Source organism: Thrips palmi, unplaced genomic scaffold, assembly GCF_012932325.1.
Source record: "Thrips palmi isolate BJ-2018 unplaced genomic scaffold, TpBJ-2018v1 HiC_scaffold_3, whole genome shotgun sequence".
Taxonomy (NCBI): Eukaryota; Metazoa; Arthropoda; class Insecta; order Thysanoptera; family Thripidae; genus Thrips; species Thrips palmi.
In genome coordinates this window covers 5798686-5826253 of record NW_023144630.1, presented here as the reverse complement: position 1 = coordinate 5826253, position 27568 = coordinate 5798686, and the positions used below count along the sequence as shown (strand labels likewise).

At 56.4% G+C, this 27568-nt stretch overlaps 1 protein-coding gene across 1 annotated transcript in view; it reads left to right on the top strand.

Moving 5' to 3' along the window:
* Nucleotides 1-27568, top strand: part of LOC117648448 (V-set and immunoglobulin domain-containing protein 2-like) — a 95449-nt gene that overhangs the window by 13998 nt on the left and 53883 nt on the right. Inside the window, exon 2 of the mRNA XM_034390952.1 lies at nucleotides 20336-20538. Within this exon, the coding sequence (XP_034246843.1) occupies nucleotides 20336-20538 (203 nt within the window). The remainder of the gene's footprint in view (nucleotides 1-20335; nucleotides 20539-27568) is intronic.

Genomic DNA, 27568 nt, shown 5'->3' with positions numbered 1-27568 from the left:
TGTGGTATAGCCTCCAGTGTCAGTTTTTACACCCCTCAATCATTGCCAATGTTTTTAGAAATTTGTGTGGGAGACGACAAAATTTCTTCTACGTAAACCTCAATCGTTTGAAAACTTATGAAGCTTCAACAATAATTCTGGGTTCATCTCATGGAAAACTAATATTTTAAAAGATTAATTATTTGAAAAGGAATAAATTTAAAACAAACCTGAATGTCTATCCAAGGACAACAGTATTTCAACTTAGTTTGCAGTGAGTGTGTAGCATAAGTATACAAATTTCTGAGGACATTGTACAAGTTACAATGCAAACTTTCTAGTTATGAGAATAAATACTGAATGTTAGTATATCGATAAGAGGATTTCTTTAGAGTATGTATTAGTATGGAAATATACTAGCTTTGAGAATATATACTGAAAGTTAGTATACTGATTAGAGGATTTCTTTAGAATATGTTTTAGTATGGATATATACTAGATCCAAGAAAGAGAGTTTTTGAGTGCATCTCCCCCATGAGTCGGACGGCTAGACAAACATTTTTGCCTTTTTTTTTTGCACATCGACAGCCCACGGGTCAAACACCCACCAAAGCATTACCAAAAAATTCAAACACACAAACGGGAGACGTTTAGAACGAGAGCACACGCTAACCCGTGTGATGTAGGCTGAAAAAAGGAGGCATTAAAAAAAAGAAGAAGAAATAAAGAAATATGAACCAAATGACCGCTTGACTCTTTTGTTTGTTGCTCAGTTGGCACCAGCAGCTGTTGCACGCCCTTTGGCGAGGCAGCGGCGTCAGCATGAAGTGAGGAGGGAGCAATCAGATGTCCAGAGCGATTGCCCAAGTTTTTACGGACCGTGTTGTCTGTCTGTTTGACTGTCTGGTGGCGGTTCAGCCTGTACAACGTAAAGGATAAAGTCCAACAACTACAGGGAGACAAAAAGAAAAAAAGTTCAACTCCTTCAGTCTGTTTTCAACCGAAAAACGAAATATCCGCAACTTGTCCGAACCCCGCACAGTGGGCCAGAAGACCGGTAGGGGCGGTAAAAATTCCGAAACGCGTTTTGAGCTCCAGAGTCGCTAAATGGCTCTCCGAACGAGGAATCCATTGGTGGGGTCACACGTTCGGTTCGAGTCCCACTCAACGATTCTGTAGCTCAAAACGCGTCCGTGATTTTGACCGCCTCCACCGTCCTTCTGGCCCACTGTGCCCCGTCGCTATTCTCGAGGTGTAGTGGGCGGGGCCGGCGATCCAGCAAATCCTCCTTCTGGCGCGAAAGATGATTCGAGAGGCTAAGCGATCTAATTGGCTCGTGATTGGCCACGCCACTGCGAAACAAATAAACGCTGTTAAACCATTCATCCCCGGTTTATTCCCCGCGGGGCCGCCCCGGCCCGCCAGTGTGCCTGCTCGTCTCATTTTCTCACGGCGGCGGGGAGAGGAAAATCGAGTTCCATCGTTGTGAAAATCTTTTGATTTTTTTCACTCTTTTTTTCTTTTTTGAGGAAAAAAAAGTTCCCTTTTTATTATTTTTTTTTCAAAATGAAAGATGTTGGTAAGGACTGCGGTTGTGAATTTTTGCCAGCGTCCGTTATTGATCATATTCGACAAGGCGCCACTTCTGCCGAGAGAGAGAGAGAGAGAGAGAGAGAGAGAGAGAGAGAGAGAGAGAGAGAGAGAGAGAGAGAGAAATTATTCAGCAAATAATTGATGAGCGGTGTCTGGAGCTGGAGCCGTCAGTTCGCTTTCTTCGGACCGCCCCGCCTGTCGCGGCGTGTCCACTTGTTACGTGGCGTTTTCCGCAGCCCTGTCCTTGTCGCGCCTCGCGGGCCGCCAGTGAGTGCGAGAGAGACAGGAGACGTGACGTCATTTGCGGACGCGCCCCGTGTCTTGGCAAAGGCGAGCCGTTGCGCTATGCAGTCTCGCCGTTTCCACGGAGCCTCTGCATCCAGGCGGTTTGCTGATTGGTTCCCGTCTCGAGCAGTTTTGAAATAGAAGGGGGCCGGCCGGGAGTCGATCGCGGAACCTTTGGGTTGAAGAGTAGCGCTTTTTAAAGATATTGTTCTGGTAATTTTTGTGTGGCCACCACACTGCCGAATTATGATAATATGAGAGTGCAGGCAGGTGCGCTGCCCCACGGCCAGCCCGCGCGTGGCGTGCCGCTGTTGGCCAGTCTGTCCCGCACACTGAAAGTCGTTCTCGTCGCTCTGTCTCTCTCGCACCAGAACGGGACGCCTCATGAGTGCGAGAGAGACGGAGCGAATGCCGCGATGGTAATCCAGGCGAGCCGGGCGATTTCCGCTCAGCCAAACCGTGCAAAAACACGACGCTTCCACGCGAGGCGAGCGACAAGGACGGGTTCACAGCGAGAGAGTATTAACAGTGTCGGTGGCGCACAGTGGGCCAGGAGACCGGGAGAGGCGCCCAAAATCCCGGACGCGTTTTGAGCTCCAGAGTCGCTAAATGGGACTCGAACCGAACGTGTGACCCCACCAACGGATCGCTCTCCGAACGAGGAATCCATTGGTGGGGTCACACGTTCGGTTCGAGTCCCATTTAGCGACTCTGGAGCTCAAAACGCGTCCAGAATTTTGACCGCCTTCACCGGTCTTCTGGCCCACTGTGCGGGTCACTGCAGTGAGTCTTGCCAGCATCAAAGTCTCGCTGGAGCCAGTCTTCCTCCTGGGCTTCACAGGGCTTCCCTGCTGGAGCGGGCCGCTGGAAGAAGTGCATTGACGCGGAGGTCGGGAGCAGCTCCTTTGGTTCCGCCACCCAAAAACGACGAACGGAGAAAAGGCAGCCAAAAGGAGCCACCCGAAAGGTTATTCGTTGAGTGTTTGCTCAGCTCGTCGAGCTGGGGTGTCCTTCGGCCCCATTAGACATACATCATTAGGCCTTCTTTGTTCCATTTTCCAGATTTCAGCGGAAAGCTCCACTATAAATTCCGCCGAGATGCGCCTAGATACATCCACCGTGGTAATGGTGGGCCTATTCCGACCGGCGTTTGCTCAGGGGCTTCCATAAATAACGTCACGCGTTTTACTTCGTTTTGAATTTTTCTTCTCGGCCTATCGCCCCTTTCCACCTTACGCACAGTGGGCCGGAAGACCGGGGGAGGCGGCCAAAACTCCGGACGCGTTTTGAGCTCCAGAGTCGCTAAATGGGACTCGAACCGAACGTGTGACCCCACCAATGGAATGCTCTCCGAACGAGGAATCCATTGGTGGGGTCACACGTTCGGTTCGAGTCCTGTTTAGCGACTCTGGAGCTCAAAACGCGTCTAGAGTTTTGGCCGCGGGCACCGGTCCTCTGGCCCACGGTGCGCCGGTTGGACTCTGACCGTTTCTGAACGACGACAGGAAGGCAGTGACCCGAGTCGTCGGGCACCGAGTGGCGTGGCACGGCGTGGCGTGGCACGGTGCGGGCCACGCGAGGCCACCCCTCGGCAATCACGGAATATCTCTTTAATTTTGCACTTGACTTCTTTCCCTCGGCTCCAACGGCGCAGAAAGCTTGGCCGTTTCTGCTCCACCCATCGCCACCGTCGCAGGCAGCAGACTGATTCCGAGCGCCGCGTCGCTCCGTCTCTCTCGCACTCGTGGGGCCCTCCGTGAGGGTGCGAGAGAGACGGTCCGTCTCAAGACAAGGCTTCGCCCCGCTCCGGCCCGCTTCGCCACCCGGTTCAATTTATCCGCCATTGTGTGGCGGTTCCGCGTCGCCCCTTCCGCGAGGCTAGAGGGGCTGGCTGTCCACACCTGCACCCGCCTGGCAACAACTTGAGCCCCGGCCCAGATAATTACAATTGCAGCCCTCGGGGTGTGTGGGTGGAGGGGAGGAGGGAGGGAGAAGGAAGGGGAGGGGAGTTGCCGAACATTTCCACCACCACTCGAACCAATGACGAATAGAATGGATAGGGAGCCACCGCTCAGGTCCTCTCGTGAGCGGACCCGACCGAACGCGCAGCCGACGTTCGGAGCCGAACTCCGAAGCCGAACGACGAAGCCGAAGGTCCCGAGACGTCACATTCACATTGCAGTACCGGCGCCATTTTGTCCCGTCGTGTTTACGTTGCTGGCGACATGCTGAAACTTTTGTCATAAAGAGTTGTTTTGGAGAATAATTACTGTGGTTTCTAAAAGAATATCTGCCCCCCTTTCGCGCTGGATTGCCAGTAAAGATATGGGTGAATGAAAATGTCAGTCTGGACGGAAATATAAATGAAACTGTAACTGTTTTGGATGCCGCGGTCACTGATCTAGGTTAGGTCGCTGAACGGGAACTCAAAACCGCATTTTGGCTTGGCTTGGATATGTGATGAGCTGCATTACGGTTAAATAAACTGAACTAATCATAAACTCACGCTTTCCCACACCTTCGAAATAAATTAAGGTTATTATTGTAAAGTGAAAAAAGTGGCTGTGTCACATTTTGGAAATACTTGTGTCAGATGCCTCAATTTAGAGCTGAAAGTTCCTTTCTATTACATAAACTCATTCCCTAAGACTAGGGCTCCAACTCCTATTAGTTTCTGAGTTATGGAGGTTTACGTAAAGTTTTAGTCGTTTCTCCCAAATTCTCCTCACGACAAAGGATTAGCTGCCCAGTCTTCAGATTCTGGCAATTTTATCTATTTTTGAATAGGAAAAAGACAGCGTTGCCCTTTTTTTTAAAATATCAGCCTTAGTTGTCCTGAAAAAACAAAAACAAGACTAAATTGGGTCTAGATCTCATATATTTGAAGAAAAATAAAAATAGCTTTCTTTTACAGCCTCTTCTCGACTGATATCTCCAAATCTGCCAACGCTATCTTTTTCCTGTGCAAAACTAGATAAGATTGCCAAAATCTGAAGACTAGGTAGCCAATCCTTTGTCGTGATGAGAATGTGGGAGAAACGACCAAAAGTTTACGTAAACCTCCATAACCCAGAAACTAATAGGAGTTAGGGTCCCCAACTTAGGGAATAAATTCATCTAATAGTGGTTGAAGTTTGACCACTAAATGATCTTCCTGAGACAAATATTTCTAGGACATGCTAGTTTCACTAAACCAACATACAAAACTGCCACAATTATTTAAAAAAATCATACTTTACATCTTTTAAAAAGATTCAACAATAACCTTAAAAACTTTACTTAGTCTAGAGACTTTTTTGTTCGTTTCTGTTTTGTGTATGACGGATGCTTCGATTCAGACTTCTGCTGTGCCCGTTCAGCACAAGTTCCCTTCGGCTTTCGGTCTTCGGTGGGACTTGGCTTCGGGTCCAGCTTCGGCTGCGCGCTCGGGTGCCGCGCTCGGGTCGGCCCGAGCGGACCCGAGAGGACCTGAGCGGTGGCTCCCTATCAAGACGTATGACGAAGGAGCAGCGGGCACGGTTCCGTATTTTAGGAGCGGAAACCACTTCTCAGTACAGTCAGTCAGTGTAGTAGTAATGGTGGTAGAGGTGCATTAGAAGAAGAGGAGTGGACTTAGTAGCTCACTAGTTGCAGTGCTATAGTTCAGCACTATCGCAGGAATTTCACTTTTCTAGCTTTACTCTCTCTCTCTCTCTCTCTCTCTCTCTCTCTCTCTCTCTCTCTCTCTGTGTGTGTGTGTGTGTGTGTGTGTGTGTGTGCTGAATCCGCGGCCCGTCTTTGGTCCCTGATACAAGGCGTCTCGCCCGACTTTCTCTGTTCTGACGTCCTCCTCCATTTTACGACTTGGCTGGCCGTGCCGTCCGAGTGGCCGCTCCACTGGACACTTTGACAGTGAGGGGGCTGCCCTTCGCTGACATGTTTTTCTTCCTTTTTTTTTCTATTGAGAGTGAATCCCGATTTCGACTTTTAAGGCCGCTCCGTTCCGCTGCGCGTTTCTTGAAGAACTCCGCGCCGCGCTTCTGGTCGCCTGTAAAGGCCCACTTTCATCTGTACTGCCATGGTCACTAGGTGCTTTAAAAAAACGCCCCTCGAGTTTTGGCCGCCTCCACCGGTCTTCTGGCCCACTGTGCGCTGTTGCCTCGCGTGACGGCGACGGTTCTCTCGCGCCGCAGCGGCTGGCCTGCACTGCTAAAAACAAAACTCCGCCAAAAATCTAAAAGTGAAAAAAAAATCCCATTGGTTATTGGCAGAGTGAGGCTTTGTTTTCGCGGAACGCCGAGCTATTCAGCACTTTTTGTTTTACGGTGCAGTAGTGTCTTTCAGAGCTGCCAAACGACCGGAAAACAACCCGGAAGTCGGCCGGCCAGCCACGGCCAGCCACGGCGGCAAGTTTAAAGCCCCCTCCCCCTCCGATTATTCAACTTCGGCATGCAGTCATGTTTATTGGCCTTGTTCTATCACGATTGGCGTGGGCTGCGTGCGAAGAACGCTCTGGGCCCGAGTCTGCCCAAGCGGCCGCGTTTCGGACGCACACTCCCTTGGTAATAAAATGCGTAAAGTTGGTTCGCGGGGCGGGGCGGGGCCGGGCGGCGCCACAGAAGTGACCAGAGTCCACCAGGGCCCACCAGGGCCTGCCGTGCAGTGTTTCGGCACCACGCCGCCCACAACTCAAACTGGTGGCCGAGAGGGTAAGACAGTCGATCGTCAAGGACGGAGTCCGGGGTTCGATTCCCCGCGCGACCGCTCACTCACGTCGTCCGTTGAGGAACCTGTGTCCCTCGACTCGAAGCAACGCACCCGAATTAATTTTCCTTTTGACTCTCGTTAAAAGTTGAGCGCGAATGTTGAAGTTTAAAACGGATGGAAGTTGGACGAGTACCGGCGGGGTGTTGGCCCGGCCGCCCCGCCGCACAGTGGGCCAGAAGGCCGGTGAAGGTGGTCAAAGTCCCGGACGCGTTTCGAGCTCCAGATCGCTAAATGGGACTCGAACCGAGCGTGTGACCCCACCAATGGATTGCTCTCCGAACGAGGAATCCATTGGTGGGGTCTCACGTTCGATTCAAGCCCTATTTGGTGACTCTGGAGCTCAAAACGCGTCTGGAGTTTTGGCCGCCTCCACCGGTCTTCTGGCCCACTGTGCGCCGCCTTTCCGAAACTACGCAATAAGCCGACCGCAGCAAGCAGAGCGCGCCGAGCGGCCCGAAGCGGCCCGAAGCCGCAAGAAGTATCCGAAGCTCATTTCTGGGGCGGTGAGTGCGTCCGGTCAGGCAGCGGTTTGGAAGCCGAGGGGGCGGCACACAGTGGGCCAGAAGACCGGTGGAGGCGGCCAAAACTCTAGGCGCGTTTTGAGCTCCAGAGTCGCTCAATGGGACTCGGACCGAACGTGTGACCCCACCAATGCGTTGCTCTCCGAACGAGGAATCCATTGGTGGGGTCACACGCTCGATTCGAGTCCTGTTTAGCGACTCTGCAGCTCAAAACGCGTCTGGAGTTTTGGCCGCCTCCACCGGTCTTCTGGCCCACTGTGCGGCAGCTCCCCCCGCGAGCGAAATGAGGGCTTGCCTCCACCCCCCCCCCGCGACGATCCAGTCACGGCAGTCCACCGAGCACGTGCGTTTTAGTCTTCCGGTTTTTGAGCGTGCCCCGTGATGCCCCCAGGCCGCAGCCTCAGCAACAGGGGAACTTTGACGCAAGTCCAAGTTTAGAATTACGGCTAGTTCCTTATTGGCGGCCGCGGCCTGTGACGCTCCCCCGTCCGGGGGAACCGGAGCGGCACGGCCTAGTTAACTCGAGCGCGCGAAAGGCACTAGCAGGCAGGCCGGCTGATGAGCTCGCACTAGTGGCGGAGGCGGTCAAAATCCCAGACGCGTTTTGAGCTCCAGAGTCGCTAAATGGGACTCGAACCGAACGTCTGACCCCACCAATGGATTGCTCTCCGAACGAGGAATCCATTGGTGGGGTCACACGCCCAGTTAGAGCCCTGTTTAGCGACGCTGGAGCTCAAAACGCGTCTACAGTTTCGGCCGCTTGCCTCCACTGTGCAGCCGTGTTGCGGTGTATCCGAGTCGCTTTTCGGCGCCGGATGTTGTGCTGGTGTGGCGGTCGCTGCCTCTTCGATGGCACGCTATCCAGCCATCTCTGCAGACTTCTTCCCAATAATAACCAAAGTCCAACTGGCATCATCTTGTTCAGCTGGCGGGGCGACCCTCGGAATCGCCCCATCAGCGGTTTTCCAGTAGTTCCTCGGGTAGTTGCCTCTGCTCGACACCTCCACTGCCCGCCTGCCCGCCTGTCTGTCTGCCCGCCTGTCTGTCTGCCTGCAAACTACAACTTCTGAGGGAATAACAAAACTGCGCGAGACTCCACTGCGAAAGCGAGGACAAAGTGGCCGGTTTCACGCCTTTTTTTTCGCGGTGTGTGCGCGTCCTGCCGGGCATGCCGTGGTCGCCGCGGCCCGAATCAGATAAGCCTTTGCGAACACCGTGTCGGCTACAAAGCCCACGGTCGGCCGGTGTTTTGACAGTGATTTGGCCGTGTTTTTCGCCGTGTTTTTGCAGCGTTTTGACAGTGTTTTGGGCAGTGTTGGTGTTTTTGGTAGCAGCTTTACGGCTGTCTTTTTGGCGGCAGTTTTATGGCTGTGTGTTTGGCAGCAGTTTTATGGCTGTCTTTTTGGCAGCAGTTTTATGGTTGTGTTTTGATAGTGTTTCAGCAGTGCCTTTTAGGCAATGTTTTCGGCAGTCTTTTGACTGTTTTGGCAGCGTTTTGGCTAGTTTTCGCATTGTTTTGGCAGTGTTGGTAGTGATTTTGGCTGTGTTCTGGCAGTGGCCGGGTACGCCGTGCCTGCTCATGCACCAGGCCGACACAGCGATGTGTTCCTGGAAACTGGGCGTGGGGTCACAGTGGGCCAGAAGACCGGTGGAGGCGGCCAAAACTCTAGACGCGTTTTGAGCTGCAGAGTCGCTAAACAGGACTCGAATCGAGCGTGTGACCCCACCAATGGATTGCTCGTTCGGAGAGCAATCCATTGGTGGGGTCACACGTTCGGTTCGAGTCCCGCTTAGCGACTCTGGCGCTCAAAACGCGTCTAGAGTTTTGTCCGCCTCCACCGGTCTTCTGGCTCACTGTGCGCTCGGCTCCTTAGGCGCCTGGCGGCGGGCCCGCCAGACAGCCCTGTGTTGCGGGCCAGCCTATGGGCCGTTCCGCAGGCGCGAGGCGTTGCGGGGCAGTGCCGGGCCCGCCCTGTCCGGGCCGCGCGTCCGTGTCTGGCTGCCACACGGAGCGTCGTGGAGCATCGCCTGGGTGGTGCCCACCGACCCTGAAACCTTTGCGGGGACCCCTCTGTTCTTACCCAAGTGCTTGCAAAACAGTGGCCCCCAGATTTAAGCGGCTCCGAGCCAGCCCAGCCCGGCCCCTCCACCCTCCACCACAAACGCTCCTTGGAAGTTGAGTTTGCGAGTTGAGTTTCAAGTTTCGCTTCGTATGCGTGACCGAGGCCGCGCCGGCCGCGCCGCGTGCAGGTGAAGAGGGCAGTCCTTTCGGACGGGGAATGGACCGTGCCTCTGTCTCTCTCGCACCCGGACGGGGCGCGCCGCGAGTGCGAGAGAGACGACGAAAGTCTGCAGTGCAGGCGCTTCACCCAGGGTTGGTTCAAATGGTCCGTGTCTCAGCGAGTCCCCGCCACACGAAAATAATCGGTTCTCGACAAAATCGCACGGTAAAAACGGTACCTGGTTTTCCCAGGAAGCCTTTGGTAAAGACAGGCGATTTTCAGGGGATACCTGGGCTGGGAAAAACCAGGTACCATTTTTAATGTGCGTTACAATTTGGCTGAACAGATGCGGTACTTTCGTTCCGACGAACACTTTATGCGACCGGGACCGCACAACAAGAACAATCAAGAAGAGTGTTCCGTTGTTCCAAGTAAGTAGCTGGTTGACGAACGGCATCGGACGTCGAACGCGTTTACCAACTTCCCCGTCCCGGCCGCTCGCTCCTGGCTCGCTCAGTGCCGTCGTCGGCCACCAGGGGGCGCTGGGGGCGGTCCTGTTTATGAGCACTGAGTCCCAGCACCTGGTGCCCACCAGCCCCGAGCCCACCCAGCCCTGCCGGGCCTGCTGGGCCGCCGCACAGTGGGCCAGAAGACCGGTGGCGGCGGTCAAAATCCCGGACGCGTTTTGAGCTCCAGAGTCGCTAAATGGGACTCGAACCGAACGTGTGACCCCACCAATGGATTGCCCTCCGAACGAGGAATCCATCGGTGGGGTCACACGTTCGATTCGAGTCCCATTTAGCGACTCTGAAGCTCGAAACGCGTCTGGAGTTTTGGCCGCCTCCACCGGTCTTCTGGCCCACTGTGGCCGAGGTGGGCCGAGCCGAACCAAGCGGACCCCGCGCACAGTCCGGTGACCTCAAGGGGCTCACTAGTGAGGCCCGCGGAAGGTCGGGATGGCCGCTGGGCGAATCCCCCCCCCCTCCCCCGGTCTTTCTCCTTGCTTCTGGATCCGCTTCCGAGACATGCGTCTGGAGCGGGAAACGGGGCAATCGTACCGAGAGAGAGAGAGAGAGAGAGAGAGAGGGCGGGGCAGAGAGAGAGAGAGAGAGAGAGCAGCGCTGCGCGAGGCTGTGGTGCGACTGAGACGGACGAAGCGGGGCAGGGGAGGGGGGCGTCCTTGTTTCCAGCAAGTCCTGTATTATTCAATCGGCCCCCTGTTAGCCGTTGCTGCTGCTACTGCCAGGAACGGCGTGGCTGGGGGCGGCGGGCCGTGGCGACGCAGTCATGACCAACGCCTTGCGCCAGAGAGAGAGAGAGAGAGAGAGAGAGAGAGAGAGAGAGAGTCTGTAAGGGTGTGCACCATCGATGGCCAACACATGCAATCTAATCTCGCCGCAAAAACCACGGCCCTCGCTGCACCGCCGCCCACCCCGCGTCGCGGTCGCTGTTTACTGCGTGACTTCGTTATGAGTTTTGTTCAGGAAGCTGGAAGCGCTGGGAGCACACACATAATGGTTGGACTGTGCCGGGCTCGGACCTGTTTTGGAATCTCTCGAAAGGGTTAAGCCCCCCTCCCTTCGCCCTAGCCCGCTCTGTGCCGCTCTGTGATCTCTCCGTCCCACTCCCGCGGCCCTCTCCTCTGCTAGAGCGGGCTAGAATCTTGGCTCCGGGAAATGAATTTTTAACGTGTGCATGTGTAAGGTTGGAGAAGGTTTCTGCAACACTCAGGCCCTCTCTCTCTGGCGCGCTTTCAGCAGCCGACGGCTGTCTCTCTCACACTCACTCTGCCCTTGACTCTGAAGCTCCCCGAGGTCACCTGAGTGAAAGGTCAAGTGAAAGAAGCCGGCGGGCTCTTACCTCATTTTTTAAAACGTCGTCCGAAGATGGCGTGAAAGCCGTGGGGCGCTCTTCGCTCTCCGCGCCGCCACCGGGAGTTGAACCCGAGCCAGAGTTCCCGCCGCCACATTTAACTAGTTCTCGACTCCGTGGCCAACTGCGAGCCGAGCCAACTGACCAGTTGCATGATGCCATTTCCCAGCGACTAAATGGTATTCCAGCGTCGCTGCGACCCGTGTCCGGTAGGCAAAGCACCCAAAACAAACAGAAACTAGCTAAATTTGTTATTCCGCGGAATGATTTGCCACTAGCACCCGTAATGCGTTTCGTTGCAACAGTTTTTTCTTCGGCGAAATGCGTTTTTTTTTTAACCATCCTTGCATCCACATTTTTTTAAAGGGGTAAATAAGCAGGAGAAGGGGGAAATAAGCAGGAGAAGTTTGCGAAACCATTTCTTTTCCAGGGAGAGAGTTCAAAGTAAGGCGAGGCCCGCGGGCGTTAATAGGGATTATCGAAAGGTGAAAGGAGAGGGTGGGAGATCAACCTTTGGGCATGAAGATCACTGGAGAGCGGGCTGGAGCAGGCTGGAGTGAAGGGGGAGAGGGCTGCAAAGTAGCTCCCTCCCAAAGCGAGCTTTTTGTGCAGCCTGCCAACAAGGCTTCAATTACTTGGCATAAATCTCCTTTCGACAACTTTCGCAGAGAACGCTAAATGAGCGGCGCCCTGCCGCGCCCAGGACAATAAGGACGAAGATGAGGATCTCCGTTATGGAATAAGAAGGAGGAGGAGAAGAGGGGAAAGAAGAGGAGTGGACGACTGCCTCCAGCAAGGGCGGCTCTGCGGTCCGGCCGACCTTCATGGACGCTCAACCGCGTTTTTTGTGCTGATCTCAATTTATTTCACCTTATGCCGATTTCACGCGCGATCAGGTAGGGTTCTCATCGGAAGGCGGAGAGGTCAGAGGCGCGGCCTGCCGCATCTCCACCTCGGCGGACAGCATTTGAAGTACAAGTCCGCGGCCTGCCGCATCTCCACCTCGGCGGACAGCATTTGAAGTACTAGTCCGCGGCCTGCCGCATCTCCACCTCGGCGGACAGCATTTGAAGTACAAGTCCGCGGCCTGCCGCATCTCCACCTCGGCGGACAGCATTTGAAGTACAAGTCCGCGGCCTGCCGCATCTCCACCTCGGCGGACAGCATTTGAAGTACTAGTCCGCGGCCTGCCGCATCTCCACCTCGGCGGACAGCATTTGAAGTACTAGTCCGCGGCCTGCCGCATCTCCACCTCGGCGGACAGCATTTGAAGTACTAGTCCGCGGCCTGCCGCATCTCCACCTCGGCGGACAGCATTTGAAGTACTAGTCCGCGGCCTGCCGCATCTCCACCTCGGCGGACAGCATTTGAAGTACTAGTCCGCGGCCTGCCGCATCTCCACCTCGGCGGACAGCATTTGAAGTACTAGTCCGCGGCCTGCCGCATCTCCACCTCGGCGGACAGCATTTGAAGTACAAGTCCGCGGCCTGCCGCATCTCCACCTCGGCGGACAGCATTTGAAGTACAAGTCCGCGGCCTGCCGCATCTCCACCTCGGCGGACAGCATTTGAAGTACTAGTCCGCGGCCTGCCGCATCTCCACCTCGGCGGACAGCATTTGAAGTACTAGTCCGCGGCCTGCCGCATCTCCACCTCGTCGAGCCTCGGCGCTCGGAGCGACGGCCATAACAATCATCCGAGGCGCTAAATGCCCGGCGGAAGCTTCGGCCGCAATTTACTGAAGCCTCGTTGAGACAGCCACGGCCAGGCCACGGCGCACCATTAGTGGATCATGGGATTAGGCGACCAGCCCCCACCTCCAATCCGAGCCGGGCCGAGCCGGGCCTAAGCAGGGTCCTCCATTATCAGCACGCCCGCCTCAATCACGAGTGATTTCGGTCAATTCCATCGGACGAGCCGCCAATTACAAGACGTTAACGAGTGCAGTCTCGTTGCCGCGTGGAGGGGGAAGCAGCTAAGCGCCCGGCTAAAACAATGCTCTGGGTAAACTGCAATGCTTGCCGAGGGATCTGCTTGGAGTTAACCCGTGTAAGGTGAATTGGGGCCCTTTCCCCCACCCCTCCTTGTCGTGCAGATGGAGTGGGTAGGTGCCGCGGCGGACGCGGGAAACGGCATGGAGATGAGAGTAGTACCTCTAGTCGGGGCTTGCCTGCCGCCTTGCAGCCCTGTTGCCGTGGCAACCCTGTCCCAGTCACAGGCGGGCTGCGCACAGTGGGCCGGAAGACCGGTGGAGGCGGCCAAAAGACGCGTTCTCTTTGGACGGACGAGGAAGAACCAATTTGCACCCGCACCCGGGATTTGCGTCCCGATTCAGGACTAGACATGTGCGCCGACCGCATTTTCATCGGCGGCGGCGTTTGGCCGAAATTTAGCCGGCGGCGGCGGCGACGCCGGCGTCTGCGCCGATGTCTTGATCGGCGGCGGCGGCGGCGGCGCGGGCGGCGTGGTTGACTTAAATTTGGTCTATTTTCTCAATTTAAAAACATGCCCATGAAAAGAAAACACAATTTGATGGACTAGTTCTTTAGGGTGGACTAGTTTCGTTACAAAGGTAAAAATTAAGCAATATAAACCCTCCAATAAGATTTTGTTCTCGCGGCGGAGAACCTGCTCGTCGGGTTGCCTATCCCTGGGTGCTCGCTGCTGATGGAAATGCAAATATTTTGGGCATTTAAGGTCGCGACGCCGACGCCGCCGCCGGTAAAATCATCGGCGGCGGCGCGGCGGCGCGCCACAAATTTTTGGTCAGCGGCGGCGGCGTGGTAAAATTTGTCGGCGGCGGCGTAGCGGCGGCGCGGCGCACATGTCTATTCAGGACTCTGCAGCTCGAGGCGCGTCCCGACGACCTTGGCCGACCTTGAGCGACCTTGCCAAGGACGCGGTGTCCAGGGCGACGCCACCGTCCCTCGACAGTTTTTTGGCCCCGCCTTTTTTGCTGAGACCGATTAACAATTCCGCTGATTTGCTTTGCTGATCTCTCCCTGTTTGAGGGCTTCGCGCCACGCGGTTTTTCCTTGGCATCATCATTATGATCCTCTTTGGTTCATCGTGTTTTTTAACTCACGGCTTTTTTTTTTGGTTCGCCGCGGCGCCGAGCTACACTGCAAAACTACTCCGAGCTTGATGGCTTCCCCGACTGCAGCGTCGCTTCGACTCGGTGCAGTCGGAAAAGGGGGGGGGGATCCAGAGGGGGAGGGGGGTGGTTAAGACGAAGGATCGGGGCCACTGTGTGGGAGGACTTGGTGTTTTTACAGCAGGCATAAAGCAGCACTATTTCAATTTGGCACGGGGTGCGTCCCCCCCACCCCTCGGGTACACCACCCGCATGTGCAATGCCCAGGCAATGCCCCCGAGGGGCCCCACCCCCCAGGGGGACCCACCCCCAAGGGGCCTCGGACGAAGCTTGACGCGGCTCGCTTTTACGGTGGGGTTGCGCGGAACTGGGCTAATGTGGCCGTATGCTTAGACGGGCCCAATCGTCGGGACTTGGACGTGTTGGTGTGTCGCGACGACTAAACGACTAGCGTTGTTGATGTACAGTTTCCGGCGTGTGTATCAAACGGCGGTGAACCAGCAACTCCACCAGAAGCACTTGCAAATCCGACACGACGTTCCTCGGCCACTGGATCTAAAAAAATAAAATCAGGTGGTATTTGAACCCCAGTACTTTCGCCGCACGGGAAGAGTGTGCGGCGATGGAGTGGAGAGCGTCGTGGCCGTAAATCCAGTGCAGTGACGGTGCAGCCTGTCTCTCTCGCACGCCGTGAGCGTGAGAGAGACAGCCAGCAACGCGTGCTTCACCCTCTCCTCAGCGCACCTCCGAGCACCTCCACTGTCCGCGCTGCTTGTGTTCTAAGTGGCAGCCGCGTCAAGCACTGAGTGCGACAGAGAGGGTTGCACGCCAACCAGAGAGACAGAAAGAGAGAGAGAGAGAGAGAGAGAGAGAGAGAGAGAGAGAGAGAGAGAGAGAGAGAGAGAAGGGCCCGGGGAAGGGCGTTTCGTAACGGCGCAAGTTCCCTCGCGAGGGTATCCGTATATTACGGTTTCAAGTTGCCCAGGTTGGCTGGCCAGGCAGCCCTCTCGACCCGGCACTGTTCTAAACTGAGTTACGCCTGTTTTAAACTGAAGTCGGCCGCCCTGCGTCTGGACGGGCTCCACCTGTCGCACGCTGCCACGGCCCGCTGGACCACTGGAGCGCAGTGGGCCAGAAGACCGGTGGAGGCGGTCGAAATTCTCAACGCGTTTTGAGCTCCAGAGTCGCCAAGCAGGACCCGAACCGAACGTGTGACCCCACCAATGGATCGCTATCCGAACGAGGAATCCATTGGTGGGGACACACGTTCGGCTAGAGTCCTGTTTAGCGTTTCTGGAGCTCAAAATGATTTCAGAATTTTGGCCGCCTGCACCGGTCTCCCAGTCCACCATGTCATGTGCCAGTGGCGCACCCCAAAGAGGAGGCACAGGTGCCAACTCTTTTGACATTTTTGTAATTTTATTTTGGCCAAAAAATACCTGTGTAGTAAAAAGTGGTTTTTTCCCCCGTTTGCAAGGTTGGCCGGATGTTGGTAGGGACGATGCGGAAGGCCGGTGACACTCACCCGCCCCACTTCAGCCTGTTTACGTCTGCGGGTGGCTGCGGGTCAGTCGGGGCAGTTTACAAACTCGCCGCATAAAAACGCTATAAAAGCGCGCTAAACGCATATATTGTAATGTACGGGGCCAGGGCTGTCCGGGGCCCGGGGGCGGCCGGGGCCCACGGTGGCGGTGGCCCCCTCCTTTTACGCGCGTCCCAGTTTTTACACGTTCGAGGTTTTACAGCGCCGCGGACACGCCGATCGTCGCCCCGGCTCATCTGCATATGCAGCGCACCCACACCATCAAATCTAGCAATTTCGGACGGACAGGCTGACTGACGGACAGACGGACGGACATGCGGACAGACGGACAGACAGACGAACAGACGGACGGACGGACAGACACACACACACACAGAGAGAGAGAGAGAGAGAGAGAGAGAGAGAGAGAGAGACCGAGACCTGACTGGCTGGACTGGCCCAACGGACCGACAAATGGAAAAACCGACTTGACAATTCGGTTGATAATTTTTTTTACCCTTTTTGGAACCACGTCTATCAAAGAGTCGCGGCAAAGTAAATGGTCGTCAGGTGACCCCTCTTTCGGGGAAAACGTCAGCGAAACAGAAATGAGCGAAGCAACGTAAACAAAACAAAAAAAAAACAGTCAAATAATATTGTCGGGTGCGGTGACGTGACTGACGTGACATGTCGACAGATGACTGTATTCTTTTTTTTCGCAACGGGCCCTTAGGACTGTCAGGGAGTACAGGGGAAAAGGGGAAAGGGGGGGGGGAGTCCCAAGGGCGGTTCGGTCCGGGACAGCCTATGCTTGACTGACATACAGGCAATTGAACCACCGAAAACGGGCGGAGGGTGCGTCCGAGTGCGTACGCCACTGTGTGTGGTGTGTGTGTGTGTGTGTGTGTGTGTGTGTGCGTGGCCCTCCTGCGGAGCTCCGCCAGCGTTCGGGCTGTCCGAACAAAGACCACAAAGGTGCCGCCTTGCTCCACATCTTTGGCGATGGACGGGGCCTCTCTCTCTCTCTCTCTCTCTCTCTCTCTCTCTCTCTCTCTCTCTCTCTCTCTCTCGGCCTGACATGAAGGGAGTGGAAGCGGCTAAGGGAGAGGGTGCCCGGGGTCGACGGTGGGGTGGCGTCTGTGGAGGGGGTAAGGGTTGCGTAAGGGAAAATTGAAGTAGAATTACAGATTCGTTACGACCACCTGCTTCCCGCCACTGCGGTGAGGGGTGGGGCGTCCTAGGGTTGGCCGCGAGGGCGTATCGCCGTGTGTGTGTGTGTGTGTGTGTGTGTGTGTGTGTGTGTGGGTGTACACGCTTCTGTGCCTGACGTGAAACAGTGAATCACAGCACGGTATTTCCTGGTAGAGATGAGACGTGCACGTCCAGTGGGTACCTTCACTGGGAAAGGGCAGCACACACACACGCACACACACACACTCACAGGCCGGCAGCCCCACGGCGACCCCAGGGCCCTGCCGGTCCTTCTCGGTGCTTTGCGCATTACCTGAGGCCCCTGCCTCGGCCTGCGGGCCTGCGGCATGTGGGCTGAATTGCAGGACCCACCCCGGCAGGGCCTGGGCACGGGGCACGGCCAGCGCGGCTGGCCCTCCTCTGGGCCGCGTCCACAAGCATGGACCTCATTACCTGCAGGGGGCGGTGGGCGGTCTCTGTCGCTCCCTTGCGAGCCCCGCCGCGAGTGCGACAGAGACAGAGCGCGTTTTTCAAGCGCACTCGCCGCGCCAGTGGGCCAGAAGACCGGTGCAGGCGGCCAAAACTCCAGACGCGTGTTGAGCTCCAGAGACGCTGAATAAGACTCGAACCGAACGTGTGACCCCACCAATGGATTGCTCGTTCGGAGAGCAATCCATTGGTGGGGTCACACGTTCGGTTCGAGTCCTGTTTAGCGACTCTGGAGCTCAAAACGCGTCAAGAATTTCAGCCGCCTGCGCCGTTCCTCTAGCCCACTGTGCGCGTATACAAGTGAGTGAGCAAGGAGCCAGGTCGAAGGCTGCAGACTGAGAGTCGCCTTCGTCGCTCTGTCTCTCTCGCACCCTCCGGGCACGCCCCACGAGTGCGAGAGAGACAGAGCGACGCGCATTCATCGGACGCAAATGAAGAAACAGTCTCCTTTCTCTTGGTCCCTGCAGGGCCTGCAGGGGGCGGCCTGGAGGACCCATTCAGGTCGTTGATAAAATCAGCTTGGCGTCGCTGTCCTCTGAGGCAGGCTGGGCCGGGCTCGGCCCATTCGCTAATTAGTAGCAGGTTCGTTCCGAACTCTCTGTCTCTCTCGCTCTCGCGCGGCCGCGCCTCGTGGGTGCGAGAGAGACGGACGGTGGTCTCACTCGGAGACAGCCTTCGAGTCTTCGGACACCCCTTCGTGAAGTCCAAGAAGCGCGTGGCACGGTGGAGGGACGCGCAAGGCGCGCAACGCATTCCGACTTTCAAACAGCCCCAAAAGTCACCGCCCTCTTCGTCACTCCTGCGCGTGCCTTGATGAAGCACGGCACTGCCTTCCAATTTGCAGCGGACGCCTGTCGCTTCTTCAAATAAAATGTCTCATTCACTGAGCTATCTGGTAAATACGGCCCCCTGCGAAAACTGGTGTGCCGAATCTGAATAACGCGGAGATTAGGCTGCACGACGGGCTCTGCGAAAGCAATAATCTGATACTGACTCTATCGTTGGCTTAAAAAAAAGGGAGGAAAACTGCAGCCTTTTTCGGGATTCGAACCCGCGAAACTCGGTCACGAGTTCGCCGCCCTAACCACGCGGCCACGGCGCCACCTGACGCGACGGGAATGCAGTGGTGTGTCCGACCGGGGTGCTCCCCTTTCTTCGACAAGGCGCCTCTCGATTTCTTCCCCCTCATAAAGTTTATCACTGCAGCGACGCTGTCTGGCACACTGCGAGCACTGTGTTAGCGCCGCGCGAGCACTGCGGCGTCGCGGCGAGCATTCTGGGCCAGCGTTCGGCGCACAGTGGATTTTCCAGAAGACCGGTGGAGGCGGTCAGAGTCCCGGACGCGCTTTGAGCTCCAGAATAGGTAAACAGGACGGGAACCGAACGTGTGACCCCGCCAATGGATGGCTCTCCGAACGAGGAATCCGTTGGTGGGGCCACACGTTTGAGCTCTGGCCGCATGCGCCGGTCTTCTGGCCTAATGTGCGGCGCAGACAGTCGTCAAAACCACGCTGAAAAGAAAATGTGACAAAAATAAAAATACCTTCACTTTAAAAGAATTCTTTTTTGTGATTTTTTTTTACCCCTCTCGTAATATTCCGCGCCTCGTTTTCGGTTGTCCTCCGCTAATTGTTTTCTCGGTATCAACTGCTCGCAGGGCTCAGGGCCGCCATGATCCTCCACTGCAATAAACCAGGATTATTCCCTTATCGAGGAAGTCCGTTACTAATTAGCGAAAGCCTTTGCGACCCCTCGAGCACAGTGGGCCGGAAGACCGGTGGAGGCGGCCAAAAATCCAGACGCGTTTTGAGCTCCAGAGTCGCTAAATGGGACTCGAACCGGACGTGTGGCCCCACCAATGGATTGCTCTCCGAACGACGAATCCATTGGTGGGGTCACACGTTCGGTTCGAGTCCTGCTTACCGACTCTTGAGCTCAAGACCCGTCAACAATTTTGGCCGCCTCGCCCGGTATTCTGGTCCACTGTGCGACACGCGGCGTGCCCAAACGGATCCAAAACACGCTTTCATCATTTCAAAATTTCATTGTTATTTCTTATTTCCTGTTTGAATCTTTCATAGAATGTTTTCTCGGTGCGCAGAAACAGCGCGGCACACTGGCTGACGCCTGTCGGGAATCAACCTGCGCCGCGCAACCGTGGAACGGCACACTGTCTGTCTCTCTCGCACCCATGCGGGACTCGCCGTGAGTGCGAGAGAGACAGAGCGACGAAATCGGTGTGCCGGTCGAACCGTCCCCCGCGAGGTCAGCTCAGTTTGTCTCCGCGAGTCAAGTTCGAACGTCGCGCATTATTCATGGCCTTGGTTTCCCGGCAGATTGGCTTTCGAACCAACACACTGGACGGAAAACGCGCACGTCTGTTGTTGTTGTTGTTGTTGTTTGGTTCCCGCGTGATCGGCCACGGCCGACTCTCCGGCTTCCAGGATATGCAGCCCTGCAAACCATTCCTGTAAATCAAAACAAAGTTTGGTTTTGTTGACTACGGTTTATTTTTGGGAAAACAGCGTGCCGCTGCACCGTAAGCGAGCAGAACGGTGGAGTCGGCCAAAACTCAAGTCGTGTTTTGAGCCCCAGAGTCGCTAAATGGGGCTCGAATCGAAGGTGTGACCCCACCAATGGATTGCTCTCCGAACGGGGGATCCATTGGTGGGGTCACACGTTCGGTTCGAGTCCTTTTTAGCGACTCTGGTCAAAACGCGTCTAGAGTTTTGGCCGTCTGCGACGGTCTTCTGGCAGATCCACTGTGCGCTGAACTGAAAGTCAGTGACTGACGCAGTGCTCTCTCTCTCTCTCTGTTGCAGTGCTGGCGCTCAAGGACATGCACATGCGCCTGCCCGTGGCCGCCCAGGCGGGCCAGGCCGTGGCGCTGTCCTGCCAGTACGACCTGGAGGGCTCGCAGCTCTACTCCATCAAGTGGTACCGCGACGACGCCGAGTTCTACAGCTTCGTGCCCAAGGAGCAGCCCGCCACGCGGCTGTACCCGGACCAGGGCATCGCCGTGGACGTGAGTACTCACAGTGGATTTGCCAGAAGACCGGTGGAGGCGGTCCAAGACGCGTGCAGAGCTCCAGAGTCGCTATGGGCTCGAACCGAACGTGTGACCCCATCAATGGATTGCTCTACGGACGAGGAATCCATTGGTGGGGTCCACGTTCGGTTCGAGTCCTGTGCGTCTCTCACGGGGCGTCCGGCGCAAGTGCGAGAGAGAGAGAGAGAGAGAGAAGAGAGAGAGAGAGAGAGAGAGAGAGAGAGAGAGAGAGAGAGAGAGAGAGACTCTGAGGCTGCAGTCCCGACGAAAACACGGCGGCCATTGTGCTGCCGGGACGACGGGCTGCGCTTCCGGACTGTATCCTGCCAAGGACACCTTCCGCCCCGAGTGCCTGCCTGCCTGCCGCGGCAGCGAGAGGGACAGATTCCGAAAGTCATCATCGTCGCTCTGTCTCTCTCGCACCCACAGGGAGCGCCCCGTGAGTGCGAGAGAGACGTAGCGGCGAAGGCGACTCTCGGCATCGGTCTGCGAAGCGAGGAGCGAGGATCAGAAGGCCAAGACTGACCCGCAAAGTCGGTGGGGCCGTCGGGCCCGCGCTACACGGCCCTACACTACAATGGCCCCTTGTAACACGGCGGGGTGGGGGGTGGGGAGGGGGGCAGCCCCGGGGGCGTTGTCGGGAACGCGGCACGCAGTGTCGCTCTGTCGCTCTCGCACTCGCGGCGCGTCGGGGGTGCGACGGAGACGGCGAGTCCGCACGTGCGGATAGAATTAGCGGCGAGCGTAGACAAGGCGGAAGTAAACACCGCAGCCGCGGATCAGACGCGGTATTATCTTAATTAACATCTCATTGCGCGAAGGAGGCCCGTCCCACAGTGGGCCAGAAGAGCGGTGGAGGCGGCCGAAACTCTAGACGCGTTTTGAGCTCCAGAGTCGCTGGATGGGACTCGAACCGAACGTGTGACCCCACCAATGGATTGCTCTCCGAACGAGGAATCCATTGGTGGGGTCACACGTTGGGTTCGAGTCCCATTTAGCGACGCGTCTAGAGGTTCGGCTGCCTCAACTGGCCCGCTGGCCCACTGTGCATCGACTCGACGGGCCCTCCAGCAGCCTAGCAAGCCGACCGACTCTTCGCTGTTTCGCCATTGATAACCGAGTTCTAAACGTTTGGCTGAATTTCGGCTGATTATGGCGGACAATCGACGCACAGTCCAACGATGAATTTCTGGTCACTTTTCTTCCCGGTACACTCTTCCATCCTCTCGACCTCGTTTCCCTTCTGTCTCTCTCCTCCCTCCATCTTCCATCTTGAGCGACCGGTGGTGGTGAGTGTGTGTGTGTGTGCGTGTGTGTGTGTGCCCCCCCCTCCCCCCGCGATCGGCTCGTGTTTAACTGGGGCAATGAGCGACGGAGCGACGAGACGGACTGTTTACCCGCCAGTCTCACGCGTGCACGCCCCGGGCGCACTTGTGTGTGTGTGTGTGTGTGTGTTTGTGTGTGTGTGTGTGTGTGTGTGTGTGTGTGTTTGTGTGTGTGTGTGTGTGTTTGTGTGTGTGTGTGTGTTTGTGTGTGTGTGTGTGTGTTTGTGTGTGTTTGTGTGTGTGTGTTTGTGTGTGTGTGTGTGTGTGTGTGTGTGTGTGTGGTATTTGTGTGCAGCCTGCATCAAAAACGCCCTATCCCGTTGGTTCTCCTCCAGCTGGCTGCGACGACGCCCATTTCCATGTGTGGGAGTGGAATTGCCCCGCGGTTTCCCCCCCCCCCCCCCCCCCCCCCCCGCACTCGCCTCCAGTTGTTGAGGTGTTCAATAAATTATTCAGCGAGTCAGCGCGTACCGTGTTACAGTGTAACAAGGTGGCGCCGCTTCCTGCACCAGAGCGGCCTCTCTGCCGATCGAACGCGAAGGCCTCCGCCGCGGCCTCCACCGCCTCGGCCAGCATTATCAGGTCTAAGCAGCCTGCCCGTCTGCCGCCGCCGATCCGGCCCCAAGGACGGACGAGACCACTTCATCGTCGGCAGGCCGCACAGTGGGCCAGCGGACCGGCGGAGGCGGCCAAAACTCCCGAACGCGTTTTGAGCTCCAGAGTCGCTAAGTGGGCCTCGAACCGACCGTGTGACCCCACCAATGGATTGCTCTCCGAACGAGGAATCCATTGGTGGGGTCACTTGCTCGGTTCGAGGCCCATTTAGCGACTGTGGAGCTCAAAACGCGTTTGGAGTTTTTTTTTGGCGCTGGCTCTGGGTCGCTCTGTCTCCCTCGCACTTATTGGGTGGACCGCAGGGGTGCGAGGGAGACAGAGCAACGGGAGCTCTGGCTGAAGCCCCACTGCCTCGTCCTGCAGTGATGCAGAGGGAGCGGACATTTCGGCAAACAGGCGCGGCTCGGCGCGGCACGGCACGGCACGGCACGGCACGGCACGGCTTGGCACTGTGGCGACAAGCAGCAGCTAGAAGTCCCTGTGCGGATGATTGATAAGTGGGGACGCTAATGTGACCGTCACGTGACGCGGTCGCAACACGGCGGCGGCGTTTGTGACGTTAATGTGACGAGGCGTCAGTTTCCTGGTTCGCCATCAAATATTTGGATTTTTAATTTTTTTAATTCCTTTTGTACATTTTTTTTAACAAAAGCAAAATTTCTAAAAGATTCATTAAACAGCGCGCTTTGGTAAAACTCGAAAAAAAATTTTGTCGTGTGAAGAAAAAAAATATTCTAAAGGTACTGTTGAAATGAAGTGGAGTGTCAGTACTCATTAACAAGACATGGGACACCCTGGTGAGTTCGCCTTTTTGCAAATTTCATTTTCACTGTGTAGGTGCGGCTTTGCGTCGGCGTATTGCAAAGACCTGTGCGAGTGGTAGAGGGCGAGGGCTTGCATTGGAGCAGTGGCGCGGTGGGGGGCAAGATCTGGCCCAGTGTGGTGGCGTACAGTGGCGCGGCGGCTCGGCGCTGAGGAAAGGATAGGAGAGAAAATGGAATTTCACGCATTGGTGCATTCCCAAGGCCGGCCGCGACATTTCTCCTGGGCACGAAGTTCCCCCCCTCCCCTCCCCCACAACATCTCTTTTACCCCCCGCCCCCTTCCCTGTGGTTTGTGGCCCGCACCGCCTGTTCGCAACAGCGCCCCCCCCCCTCCACATCTTTCTGTTTCGTGGTCATTTATCACTTTGTTCTGCTTACCAAGCCAACGAGCAGTGTCACTATAATTTGCACAAGGACTTCCAACAAAAGAATAACTCCAATAAGTCACGCCTAACCCATTTTTCTATTATTTCGCCGTGCCTCAAGGAGCGCCGCGGATTTCAAGGAATTTTCTCGGAATTGTGACATCTTGGGGCGGACTCCCCGCCCCGCCCCGCCCCGCCCAGCCCCGCCCCGCCCCGCCCCGCCCCGCCCCACCCCGCTTTGCCTTGCTCCCGGGGGAACAATCTCGGTTATGCAAATCGAGTCCCGGAAATTCGAAGATGCGCGCGGGTTCCTAAAAATGAATCCGGGCAGTGCTGCCAACATCCAAGCTGCCAGTAGCCAACTTGACGTCCAAGAAAAAAGGAAGCCGACACTGTAGGGCGTTGTGCCGCCGTCTTACAGTGGGCCAGAAGACCGATGGAGGCAGTCAAAATCCCAGACCCGTTTTTAACTCCAGAGTCGTGAAAAGACACTCGAACTGAGCGTGTGACCCCACCAATGGATTGCTCTCCGAACGAGGAATCCATTGGTGGGGTCACACGTTCGGTTCGAGCCCTCTTTAGTGACTCTGGAGCTCAAAACGCGTCTCGAGTTTCGGCCGCCTCCACCGGCCTTCTGGCCCACTGTGCGGCGGTCCAGTCATGCCAAAGAAACGCCGCCCGGACACACCTCCCCTATTTACTCGGATCCTACTGCGGCCGGGCGGCGGGGGAGGGGGAATTGCAATCCGTGTTTCGGTCCGATCCGCACACACATTGCCATTCGGGGCTAGCAGACGGAATCGCCTCTCGCCACTTCACCATGCGATGTGTATATTACGACGAGAGAGAGAGAGAGGGCGGGAGAGTGAGAGAGAGAGAGAGAGAGAGAGAGAGAGAGAGAGAGAGAGAGAGAGAGAGAGAGAGAGAGAGAGAGCCTGGTGGGTAGGCATCGCGAAGGGCTGGCCTGCCCTCCAGGCGGACTGAGCGCAGCGCAGTGCGCCCTGCCGTCCGTTTGGGGAAGCTGCTTATTGCATGCCTCCGGGAAAGCGTCCGGGACGAGTCCAGGACTCCCAAATGAGAGCGGCGAGTGCTTGACGCCGTGCCCTGCGCGCCCCCGCGACCAGCAATGAGAAAATGGACAAACTAGCGCACACAATGAGGGCTAAATTGTTTTTCGCTGAATTCGGTGGGGGAAATGACGGAGGTGGGCGACGGTCGTTTGCGCGGCCCTTTGTCACTGCAAGGACAATTTCAAACGGGACTCTGAACAAGTCCCGGCGAGTGGACTTCCTCTGCACAGTGGGCCGGCGGACCGGCGGAGGCGGCCAAAACTCCAGACGCGTTTTGATCTCCAGAGTCGCTCAACAGGACCCGAACCAAGCGTGTGACCCCACCAATGGATTCCCCGTTCGGAGAGCAATCCATTGGTGGGGTCAGACGGTTGGTTCGAGCCCTATTTAGCGACTCTGGAGCTCGAACGAAACGCGTCCGGGATTTTGGCTGGCTCCACCGGTCTTCTGGTCCACTGTCATCTGTTCCCAATTTTCCGACGCGGTCTCGGAACTAACCTCGCCGCCGCACCTGGGACTGGACGGGACGGCCCCGCCCCGAGGGGCAGTGGCGGCAGTGGTGCGTCGGCAGAGCGAAGAGGGTCGACCTGAAGGACCTCCCCGCCCGGCCCGGCGTAGCCTGGTAGGCAACAGGTTGGGTGAGTTTGTAATGGCTGCCGAGGATGGCAGGACAGCGGACTGATTCCGAAGAGTCACTTCATCGCTCTGCCTCACTCTCGGGGCGGCTCCTGCGGGTGCGAGAGAGACAGAGCGACGCTTTCGGAATCACCCGGCAGAGCGACGAAGAGAGAAGACAGAGCGCTGCGGTAAGCCGCCGTGACGTGGGGCCGTGGGGCACTGTCTGCCAGTCACTCTGTGCGACCAGCAACCCGCACCCGGCGGGCCGCTCGGTTTATTCCTTTTAGCCGAAATAATCTGCTTTGGCGACTGTGCCGATGATTGGGAGGTGAACGCACTCCGCGATCGGGCTGGCCCGGCCCGCCCTGCGGGAGTTTATCTGATTCCTGGCTTCTCCCTTTCCATACCGAGTCTGGTGCGCTGTAAGGGCTGGAGGGCGCTGGAGGCTGCCCGCCGCTGGAGCGTGACTTCAAGGGAAAGCGCGCCTGGAACGCTGAAAGGCTGCCGAATCGTAATTATGCTCCACAGTGGGCCAGAAGACCGGCGCCGCCGGCCAAAACCCAAGACGCGTTTTGAGCTCTAGAGTCGCTAAATAGGACTCGAACCGAACGTGTGACCCCACCAATGGATTCCCCGTTCGGATAGCAATCCATTGGTGGGGTCACACGATCTGTTCGAGTACCTTTTATCGACTCTCGAGCTCAAAACGCGTCCAGAATTTTGACCACCTCTACCAGTCTTCTGACCCACTGTGGGCCATCGGGCAGTGTATAGGTGCTTACCGGATCAAGGTATAATATTAAGACGCAGCGTTTGTTCAAATTAAATGTTTCGCGTGAAATAAAACGCTTTTTTTCGTGCAGATTATTTTTTCCGGCCTTGAGTGTTGCAGTAGTAAGGGTCGGCTGGAATGGCCCGGACAGGGAGAATGTCTCTCTCCAGCTTACTGGTCCAAAATTACCGTGAGAGATTTATTGTGATAACCGCCTTTAATTACGAAAGGGCCTGAACAATGTTCAGTGGACGTCTCGGAGCGCGCCTCGCCGGCGAGAGGCGACCGGAGGCGCGCCCTTCTCCGAGCCCTTCTCGCCCCACAGACAGAAGTGTTTCATTTCAAGGCCCCGAAACGCACACAGAAAAGAAAAATACGATTTCAAGAAATCTTAGGAGTCACGAAGTCAATATGGTTATTGTGTAGGAGTGTGGAGAAAGGAAAAAAGTTGTGTAAAAGGGATAGAGGAAGGTTTGGGTACGAATGGCAGCGGCAAGAGAATGAGCGAAAAGAGAATTAGCGAAAACAGAAAGAGCGAAAAGAGAAAGAGTGAAAACAGAAAGAGCGAAAACAGAAAGAGCGAGAAGAGAAAAAGCGAAAACAGAAAGAGAGAAAAGAGAAAGGGCGAAAAGAGAAAGAGCGAAAAGAGAAAGAGTGAAAACAGAAAGAGCGAAAGAGAAAGAGCGAAAACAGAAAGAGCGAAAAGAGAAAAAGTGAAAAGAGAAAAAGCGAAAACAGAAAGAGCGAAAAGAGTAAGAGCGAAAACAGAAAGAGAGAAAAGAGAAAGGGCGAAAAGAGAAAGAGCGAAAAGAGAAAGAGTGAAAACAGAAAGAGCGAAAAGAGAAAGAGTGAAAAGAGGGGCGCGCTTCGGGTGCGCTTCGGGTGCGCTTCGGGTGCGCTTCGGGGACGCTTCGGGGACGCTTCGGGTGCGCTTCGGGGACGCTTCGGGTGCGCTTCGGGGACGCTTCGGGGACGCTTCGGGTGCGCTTCGGGTGCGCTTCGGGTGCGCTTCGGGGACGCTTCAGGGACGCTTCGGGTGCGCTTCGGGTGCGCTTCGGGCCCGCGGGCCTCAGGCCTCGGCCGGCAGCCACTCTTAGTGCGGGAACCTCATCAGTTTCTTGCGCCGAGAGTCCAATTTGTTTGTTGGCCGACCGGGCCTGCGAGAAAGACAGAGAGAAGAAGTGTATTTAATTAGGCAAAATAACGGCGGAGGTAACGCGGCGCGTCTGGGGAAGGGGGAGGGGAGGGAGTGGGGAGGGGGAGGGGGAGGGAGTGGGAAGGGGAGGGGAGGGAGTGGGAAGGGGGAGGGGGAGGGAGTGGGAAGGGGGAGGGGGAGGGAGTGGGAAGGGGGAGGGAGTGGGGAGGGGGAGGGGGAGGGGGGGAAGGAGGGGAAGGGAGCACGGGGGCCAGGAGACCC